This window comes from Pristis pectinata, chromosome 15 (genome assembly GCF_009764475.1).
Source record: "Pristis pectinata isolate sPriPec2 chromosome 15, sPriPec2.1.pri, whole genome shotgun sequence".
NCBI lineage: Eukaryota > Metazoa > Chordata > Chondrichthyes > Rhinopristiformes > Pristidae > Pristis > Pristis pectinata.
In genome coordinates this window covers 41,057,653-41,067,616 of record NC_067419.1, presented here as the reverse complement: position 1 = coordinate 41,067,616, position 9,964 = coordinate 41,057,653, and the positions used below count along the sequence as shown (strand labels likewise).

Below are 9,964 nucleotides of genomic sequence, written 5' to 3'. Positions count from 1 at the left end.
GTGTTGTCTGATGCTCAGTTTTAAAATGAAAAATGCTATGATTTAATCGCGTCTGCACCATTCATTGGTCTCACTTTAAAAGAAAACGCGCGGAATTGTTGCAAAATTATTAAACACAGTTACAGATGCTCCCCCGCACAAGCCCACTTATTAAGAACCACCTCCACTGAGTTGTTTTTCGGTGAAGCGGGGTGTTGCATGGTGATGCAATTTGATTGATTGTCAACGTTCCCGGGAATGGAATTTTTCCCGCAGATGAGCAACAGATGCTCACTACTCAACGCATCCAGCAGATTTGTCTGAGGACCACTCCCCTTGCTCGCTTTGGATCACCACGTTCCCTTGCCACGGACAGCCCCAGGGTCCATTATGCAGGTAGCTCCGGGGTCAGAACGGGACCTCGCCGCCTGTAACCACACGGGGAACCAGCCCCGGGACTGTCTCTCGACGAGTCCCAGCCAGAATAGGAGCTTGCTTGCTGCTGCCAACCAAACCGATTCCCTCGATAGAGACGAAAACCTGGCCAAGACCGAGATCTTGGTGTTGGGCGTCATCTTCTTGGTGGCCGTCATTGGGAACCTGGCCGTTCTTTTGGCTCTATGCAAGACTAAGAGGAAGATGTCTCGGATGCACCTCTTCATCAGGCACCTCAGCATGGCCGACCTGGTGGTTGCCGTGTTGCAGGTGTTGCCCCAGTTCATCTGGGACATCACCTACAGGTTCAAAGGTCCCGATTCCCTGTGCCGGATAGTCAAGCATCTCCAACTGTTCAGCATGTACGCCTCCACTTACATGACGGTCATGATGTCGGTAGACCGCTACATCGCCATCTGCCACCCTCTGAAGACCCTCCAAAAACCCACCAAGAGGTCCCATCGGATGATCGTCGCCACTTGGCTGGGCAGTCTTCTCCTGAGCGTCCCGCAGTACTTCATCTTCTCCGTCAACGAGGTCGAGAAGGGCTCTGGGGTCTACGACTGCTGGGCGAGATTCGTCCCGCACTGGGGAGTTAAGACCTACATCACCTGGATCACCATCGCCGTCTTCATCATCCCTGTCCTCGTCATGGTGGCCTGCTATTCCTGCATTTGCTGCAGCATCTTCAGAAATATCAAGTACAAGACCAAGAAAACCGAGGCTGGCACCTCATTTGAGAATGGCCAAATCAGCATCGGCGCGAATAACATGAAAACCATCTCCAAAGCCAAGGTTCGTACGGTGAAAATGACTTTGGTAATTGTTGTGGTTTACATGCTGTGCTGGGCGCCCTTCTTCACCGCCCAGATGTGGTCGGTCTGGGACAACAACTCTCCGAAGGATGGTAGGTGCACTGTAGATTTTAAATCTAGACTTTCCCGGTGTATACTGAATGCCCAAAGATACATAACTTTCCCCGTAAACGGGACAGACTTCTATCAACCAGCTGGGGTAATATTAGTTGAAAAATAGAAGAAAGTTAAAAGCTTAGCACAACTAAAAAGATTTGTAGAAGTTGACCTTTTTTCTGGTTTATGTGAGAACTATTTTCAACTGAAGTGATTTTAGGATGATTTACAGATTGATGCGATTTTTAAAAAGTAATGTCTTACGAAAGCAATAGCCCATGTTTAAAAGTTTAATATCCCTAAGTTTCATTCCCGCGATCATTAAAAATACAACGTTGCTTAAAAGTGATTCTTCCCAATAAAACAATGTTGGTAAGTGTAATGGATACTGCAGGGAACTTTTCAATAAACTTTCAGTTAAAATAATAATATATGTTTTAGATATAAACTGACAACTAACTTCTAGTAAAGTTTCCAAGTTAGATGTAGACACAAGAGTCTGCAGACGCTGGAATCTGGAGCAACACACAATCTGCTGGAGGAACTCAGTGGGTCAGACAGCTGATACTGCTCAACCTTCTGAGTACTTCCAGCAGATTGTTTGTTGCTCGGTATTAGATGCTTTCTGGAAAGGAATACTTTATTTTTATTGATTTATTTTACACAGGCCTCCCCCTACCCCTTCCCACTCTCCCACTCATCTACCCCCCCCCCCAGTCTCACTCTTATGAATAAAACATGTCAACAGCAGAATGAAATATGATTAATGCATCTTATACCCCTTTTCATGCATGGGACTGCTTCTTGCTGGTACCTGCTACAAATTGGTCACATTGGAGTTAAACTTGGGGCTCTAATGTTGGACGCAAGAAAAACAGAAACTCTATCCCCATGCAATTAAGTGCATGTTGGTGAATATTAGAGGTTTACCTTGTTGGTCTGATGTTAAAACTATCTGTGATATCTCTAGCTTTTAATTTTTAAACTGACATTTTACACCAGTGGTGAATAAACTGGGATTTGTGTGAACCCTAAGTCAGCTATGAAGTCTCACACCCAGGGCTAGGATCTGAAACAACTTAGTGACTTGCATTCACAGTTGTACTGCATCAGGCAGATCCTGCTGTATGACTGGTCCATTAATGGTTATAGTGTCAGCCATAGAAGGCAGGAAGTGCTTTCAACCACCCAGTCAGAAGACGATAAGCTCAAAGTGCAACCCAAAACCTTGAATGCAAAATTCTAGACTGAAACTTCAGCGCAGGGATAAGGGACAGCTATAGTATTGGAGGTGCTGTCTTGTGGTGAGTCTTCAACTTGAAGTACCATCTGCATTCAGTCTTGTATAAAAGGCCGATTGGCACACTGTTGAAGAAGAGCAAGGGAGATATCCCTGGTGTCTTGTCCCAGTGCCTAACATCACAGATAAACAGATTATCTGGCCTTTATTGGTTGATTATTTATGGCAACTGGTTAATCCAAATTTGCTGCTTTCTTTCTACATTATAATAGTCAGTACACTTTATTGTTAAGTATTAAAATGTAGGTAAGTAAATTAAAAGGAATAACACGATGATACAGGTAATGTGGGAACATATATCACTGCAAAAAGTTTGAATTTTATGATGTTTAATTTAAAATATTTCATGCTCTGCTTCTTCTATCTTGTCACAATCCCTGCAAACACAGGGAGATGTTGTAATCAGGTTTATTCAAGTTAGTTGTACTTTTAGGACTTTCCAGATAGTTCCAGTGAGAACACTTTACTCAAAAGACCACTATCATCATCCCCCCCCCCCAATAATTATGGTAAGCAGGAGTTTTGTTATGCGACAATAAACATAATTTAATTTGTCCAATAATCTGATTAATTCTGTGAAGTGGATTTGCATGAAAACCAAGACTGAATTCTATCTGCAACAACTTCAGATCAGGAACTTAAATTTCCAATGAAGTGAGAGGATTCTAAACAGAATCAGTTCTTACCTATAATTGATGTCATTTGTTCTTTTTCCACCCGTTTAGAATGGTAATTTTTCTCTTTTGAACCTGGATTAACTTTCCATTCACCTATACTGGTGTTTGCTTTGGACAGTGGGAAGAACAAATGATTTCTAGGAATTTATAATTCTGTGGAAGTGGAGAAGAAGTTGCTATTTGCTCAGTTTATAAGCAATGATACAATACCATTAATGTATCTCCTACTATTTTTCCCCAATAAAACAGCAAACATTTTTAACTTTAAAAAAATTTAACACACACACCCTATTTTTTGTAAATATCTATTACAGTGTGGGAAGAGATAAAATACTATAATATCTGATTTTCCATCCTTTGCATTATGAATATCTTGCCTGAAGGAGTGATGGTATCATTGTTAGAGTCATAGAGCAATACAGCATGGAAACAGGCCCTTCAGCCCATCTCATCCTTGACATCCATGGTGCCCATTTGCCTACGTTTATCCCATGCCCCTCTAAACCCCTCATATCCACGTACTTATCCACCTTTATTTAAGGGACCCTGTTGCTCACAGGGAGACTGGTCCTAGAGTAGGAACGTCTTCCTCAAATTACTAGTCAACATTTTGTGGTGGGTAGGCCAAAGAAAACTGTCTCAGTATCTTCATTAACAAAATACATAAAATGGTTTGTGCAGAAGCCAGGGTATTCAGGAATGGACTGAATGGAAAACTCCCGTTCCTACTTTTATTTAACTGATCAGGTTAAATATCTATACTCCACTGGATGACGAATTTTGACAGTAGTGATTGTTGTGGGCAAACACAAGTGGTTTGTTTATGATAAGGCATGACTCGAGATGGACCAAGCCATTAAGGAATCAGAGACAAATACTTACAACAAGGTTCTGCTGCTCCCACTCCCATAGTGTAAAGGCAGAGATGTGGTAATCTGAATGTGCGTTTTCATTTTGTCCGGGTAATGTATTTTGAATTATAGTCCAAAGTTTTGGTAGTAACTTTCAAAAGAGAATCAGATGTGCACTTGAAAAGGAAAAGGAAAATCCAAGGCTCTAGAGGAGTGAATGTTAAAATGGATGTCTCTTTTTAAGAACCAAATTTTAACCAAATAGCTTTGTTTCAGTGCTGTAGGATTTCATGATCACAGCCCTACTGTGCTGCCGTGGTGTTGGGGGGCATTGGAACTATGGGTTAAATAAATTCCCCCTTTAGTCATGCTCACTATTCAACCTCAAAAACATAGAAAAGTTAGCATTGCACTACCCTTGGAGTAGATTTTCAGCCAATCGGGGAAATTATTTTGTGGGTTCATTTGGAAGGTAGAAAATATACGTGGGTGAGATAAAAGTTTAAGTGCATTTTTTTAAGAAGGCATAAAACAAACAGATATATATAAAAATGAAGAAGAGAACAGAAGTTGAACAGAAACTTCTCAGAAATGTTATTTTTAACAGCAATATTAAGTCTTTATTTTGTCATTTGGATGCAACTTAGAATGGACATAAATTTTGCCATTAAATCCTATCCATCTTGAGAGAGAATGATAACTAATCTTATAGGTTTTAACATCAACAACCAATTAACATCAGTTTGGTTCAAGAGGTAACACTCTCACTTCTTGATGAGAGATCTGTGGTTCTTTTGAGAATGCGAAGCACACTAAACTTCTGTGGCTGTGTTTTTCAGATTCTACAGACGCGCTATTTACCCTCACCATGCTACTTGCTAGTCTGAACAGCTGCTGTAATCCGTGGATCTACATGTTCTTCAGTGGCCACCTCCTGAGCGACATCATACATTCTTTTCCTTGTTGCTGTAAAGTCACCCAAAAGCTGGAGGATTCGGAAGGCAGCATTAAGCAGGACACCCTGCTGACCAAGGTCAGCCATAGGAGCTCGACAGCCAGCTCATACAACTGGAAGGACAGTGTCACATCCCCCTAATTGTTCCAGTCAATGCCAATAGAGACCTGAAACAATACCATTTATTGGCTCGCTCTTGCTCCCTTCCACAGCCACATTACAATCGTTAATGTTACGTTTAAATGCAGTGCTATCAAAATAATTTATCCAAACTTTACAATAACCTTCAGAGAAGTGTGAGGGATAGAACCAAGGAGATTAGATACTGGGGGACAATGGCACTCTAAAATATATATTTGCTTTTTGTTGAGTTTTCTCTGTAGTAGAATCAGAAGTCAGTCTTATGGCCAAGGGGTACAATAAAGGTAAAAAGCAGTTGATCTATCATTCACAATAAATGAACTGCAGCAAATAACCGACATTTATAATGTTACTTACACATTGTTCTGTTAAATGTTGTATCTTCTATAGATAAATATTTGGAAAATCAAGGAATTGAAGGTAACGGGGAAAAGGCACGGAAGAGGAGTTGAGGCCAGCATAGATCAGCCATGATCATATTGAATGGCGGGGCAGGCTTGAGGGTCCTAGTGGCCTACTCCTGAACTTATTCTCTTGTGCTCTTGTGTTCTACTGCACTGAATTATATTTCATCCAGTGATTGTTGACATAAAGAATCTAAGAACTCTGGTATTTGGTTATTTCAATACACCTCTGCATTCACAGACCTATAATAGTTTGGTTAAGTGACAGCAAATGAGAAGATAGATAAAACATGTAGATGAAATATATTAGATCCAGCTGATCAAACTTAAATTATATATGATCTCGAGCTTACATAATCTCCAATAATGCCCGATATAAGCTTTAGGACCCTCATTTGGCTAGGCATGTTACAACCCTCAGGGCTTAATATTGAGTTTAATAATTTCAGGTAAGCGCCTTGTTTTTCCCCACAGATGTAGCTGTGCCTTCCTGTTTCAAATAGTTTCTATATCATTTTGTTCCACAAACACTAAAGTAATTGTTAGGTTGACAACTTTGGTCTGCACTCTGTTAGCAGGCCATTCTCCCTGTTCTCTTCCCGCCTTCCCCCATCTGCAGCTTAGAACATGCTTGCTTCCTCACTTTTCCAGTTCTGATGAAATGTCCTTGACTTGAAACGTCCACTTTCTTTCTCTCCTTGATCTGCGGAGTGCTTGCACCGTTCTTATTTTCAATATTTGCAAGTTTTTTTTGCCCAAAATCTTAAATTATATAACTGTCAGATCTCTCAACAATGCTATGACTGAGTAAAGAAGTATGCTACACTTTAGTCATTCATAGCATGCACACTATCTAAACATCTTTTTCTCCAGGACTTACCCCATTCGCCGCCATTTCTTCCTCCCACCCTCGCCTTCTCCTGATTACATGGACAAGGAATGAGACCTCTTTAGCACCTAATCCAAGTGTGAACCCAGAAATGATGGTTGACAGATTATTCCATCTTGGGTTACTTAACTCCATTTGTGACAAGATCCAACTTTCCATTTAGAATCATTAGACATCGAGTCACTGGATAATGACTGGGAAGGGGAATGCCAATTGATTACCTTCCTCCTATCTCCAGAGTCTGAGATCATTTGTGTAGCTCTTAAGTTTACCCAGCTGCAACCAACTAAGTCAGGTCTGATTTAGGATTGAAACCATGCACCATTTGGATTAGTATCAAACAGCATTGTGCATCTTCTCTCACATCTTAGGGCTGATGTAGAGTGACAATCATAACTTTGCATTCAAATAAGTATGACAGATGTACGTCAAATAATGAAGTGTATCAGTTTGTTGGTTCCTTCCTAATTGTGAATTAGTGAATGTGTTATATAGTCCATCGACTGCTCACAGTGATTAGGGACCATAATGCATATTAGAGTTTATAAATATTGCCTTAGTGCATCAAGTATCTATTATATCTTTGTATACTGTGTACAGTTTTGGTTTATTGTGTACAGATCTGGTCACCCTGTTATAGGAAAGACGTCATTAGGCTTGAAAGAGTGCAAAGAAGATTTACGAGAATGTTGCCAAGACTTGAGGGCCTGAGTCATAGGGAGAGGCTGTGCAGTCTAGGTCTTTATTCCTTGGAGTGTAGGAGACTGAGGAGTGACCTTATAGAGATGTATAAAATCAGGAGGGGCATAGATCGGGTGAATGCACACAGTCTTTTTCCCCAGGGAAAGGGAACCTAAAACTAGAGGGCATAGGTTTAAGGTGAGAGGGGAAAGATTTAAAAGGGACCTGAGGGGCAACTTCTTCACACAGAGAGTGGTGCAGATATGGAACGAGTTGCCAGAGAAAGTAGTTGGGGCAGGTACAGTAACAACATTTAAAAGACATTTGGATATGTACGTGGATAGGAAAGGTTCAGAGGGATATGGGCCAAATGGAACTATCTTTGGTGGCCACCTCGGTTGGCATGGATCAGTTGCGCCAAAGGGCCTGTTTCTATGCTGTATTACTCTATGGCTTGATATGCCATGGTTTATGCAGATATGATTTAGGATTGAGCTTTCCGAAGGGATCTTCTGCGTCGTGTCTTTCACGAGGTGGGCATTTGTGACCTCTCAAGAACTCCATTAATCTTTCCCATTATCAGAAAAAATGAAGTCACATTGCTAGGGGTTAACCCAATGAGCTCTGAAACAAAATCCTCCAAGTCCTCACTGCATTTATAAGGGAAGTTTTAAATTAGATGTTTTTATAATGCTTAATCCTGGTAATGTTGAATATAAACAGATATTGATGATAATCACCATCGTGTTTAAGGTTGGTGTAGCTATTGGATAACCAGGTAGTAGTATCTACGACTCCCTCTTAGAGAAGGTTTGATCTGAACTATGGCTACTATCTCAGCAGCCTATAATACCATCATTCTGTTGTGAGACTTGGATTAGTAAGTCTCTGCAATATTGTGTTGTCTTCAGTGAAATCTAGAGATGCCATTGTAAAATGGCAGAGAGAGATTGAAGCAAATTAAATAAATCTCATTAAAAATTTAAATTAGAGAAAGGAAATATAAACCTTCAGTAAGACAATGTTCCAGTCTTCAAGATGAGGTGGTAAACCAGTTTGAGGTATGAAAAGGAAGCCAATGAGTCTATTCCAAAGACACAGGTTTTAAGGAAAAAGTAATTAAGATCCTTACGAATAGGGTGGGAGAAGATTGTTGGGAGAGTTAGAAATAACAAGTTCCAAAAGATAAACTTCATATAAAATTGTGATTCCTCAAGAGTTACTGATACAAATATGTAGTCTCACTGAAAGGTCCTGCTGGGATTAATAACAGATGAGAAAAAAAATCCCAATTTATTAGAGATTATGGTCCAGTTAAAAGGGATGGTGGTACAATGCTTTTTTTAATATTCATTTATGGGATGAGCTGAGAGCTTTGCTTGCAAGGCCAGCAGTTATTGTCCCTCTTAAGGTGCCGGTGAGCCACCTTTGACTGCTGCATTCCTTCTTGTGAAGGCATTCTCATAGTGCTTCAGGGCAGTGAGTTCCAGGTTAGAGACCCAGTGACAAAGAAGAAACAACAATATATTTCCAAGTCAACATGCTGTGAGGGGGCCCTGCAGGTTAGTGTTCCCATGTGCCCGCTGTGATTGCTCTTGTTCGTGGTGGAATACAAGGGTTTGGAAAGTGCAATCGCAACAGGCTTGGTGAGCAACTGCGGCTCATTTTGTAGCTGAACCACTACAAGTTCTGTACCAGTGGCAGAGATATTTAGGCTTGTGGATGGGATACCAGTCAAGTGAGTTGCTTTGGCCTACATTGTGTGAAGCTTCTTGAGTGCGATTGGAGGTATCTGTATCTAGACAAGTGGGGAATATTCCATCATATCCTAATGTATGCCTTATCCCTTAATGGGGGGTGGGGTATTTTGGGTTGCCAAATGGAGACTGGAAGTCATAAATTGGGTGGGCTATGGGTGTGTCCTCTTTGGTCATTCAGAGCAATGTTACTGTAGACCTGGGGAAGAGGTCCCTCATCCTCTCACCCTGAGTATGATACATGTGACAGACATATAAGAGAGAAAAAAAAGACAATTTTTAAAAATAACTTAAGAAAACCCAAAAGAAAATGTGAGTTTTCAATAAATTAATTTGCGTAGGAACCAGCTGGACCTCAGCGTCCTTAAAATTATCAGAAGGTTGTAGTCTACCTTCTCAAATAAAGAAGGAAGAAGGGATTGGCCACTTGATCGTCTTGAATCATACAATTTTAACAACCATATTCAATTCTAAAATGTAATCCCTTTGTGGAATATAGACCCTTAAGACATATGTTTTGCCAAGTTATTCTTTCCCTTCCTATCTATCCCACCCCCCCCAAACAACCCTGACATTACACTTACATAGGGGGGGGGAACATACATTCTGTCAATAATTCTGGAGTAACTGTGTTTATCTATATGGATATTGTTAATAAAGTTACAGTTTGAGTAGTATTAACTTTGGGGTCTTTTTTTCCACTGCTTCAGCGGATGTTTAATGAAAGTGGCTAAAAACATCTCTCACTAATTTATGTGATGTTACCCAAGACTTGAAGTGAAATGCACAAAATTGTACACATTATACTAAAGCATTATTTACAACTGCTGGAAATCATAGAGCTGTTATTGGTGCTCGTACAGACCATAAATATGGTTGATAGCTTGCAAATGCTGGGATCAATGTTCTGACTCTTTCATGGTCTGTATCAAACAGCACAGTGCATTTATCTATGGGATTCTCAAGGCCATTTGAGCTAATTTC

The 9,964-nt window shown here is 40.5% G+C and overlaps 1 protein-coding gene across 3 annotated transcripts; it reads left to right on the top strand.

The window, feature by feature from the left end:
* The first annotated feature begins 324 nt into the window (after positions 1 to 324).
* Positions 325 to 9,593, top strand: avpr1aa (arginine vasopressin receptor 1Aa). Of its 3 annotated transcripts, XM_052030037.1 has the most exons (3): positions 325 to 1,321; positions 4,993 to 5,186; positions 5,640 to 9,593. In XM_052030037.1, exons 1-3 carry the CDS (start codon positions 370 to 372, stop codon positions 5,721 to 5,723), a joined length of 1,230 nt encoding a protein of 409 aa, XP_051885997.1. In that variant the 5' UTR covers positions 325 to 369; the 3' UTR covers positions 5,724 to 9,593. The 3 variants fall into 3 exon arrangements, with proteins under 3 accessions (XP_051885997.1, XP_051885998.1, XP_051885999.1); XM_052030038.1 differs by having other exon boundaries at positions 4,993 to 5,747; XM_052030039.1 differs by lacking the exon at positions 5,640 to 9,593 and having other exon boundaries at positions 325 to 1,209; positions 4,993 to 5,126.
* Positions 9,594 to 9,964: the final 371 nt, after the last annotated feature.

Excerpts from the sequence above, each read along its gene's own strand:
- avpr1aa (XM_052030037.1), top strand. The coding sequence starts at position 370 with ATGCAGGTAGCTCCGGGGTCAGAACGGGACCTCGCCGCCTGTAACCAC. Across the intron at positions 1,322-4,992 it reads CAACAACTCTCCGAAGGATG|ATTCTACAGACGCGCTATTT; the intron begins GTAGGTGCACTG and ends TGTGTTTTTCAG. Across the intron at positions 5,187-5,639 it reads AGGACACCCTGCTGACCAAG|ATAAATATTTGGAAAATCAA; the intron begins GTCAGCCATAGG and ends TATCTTCTATAG.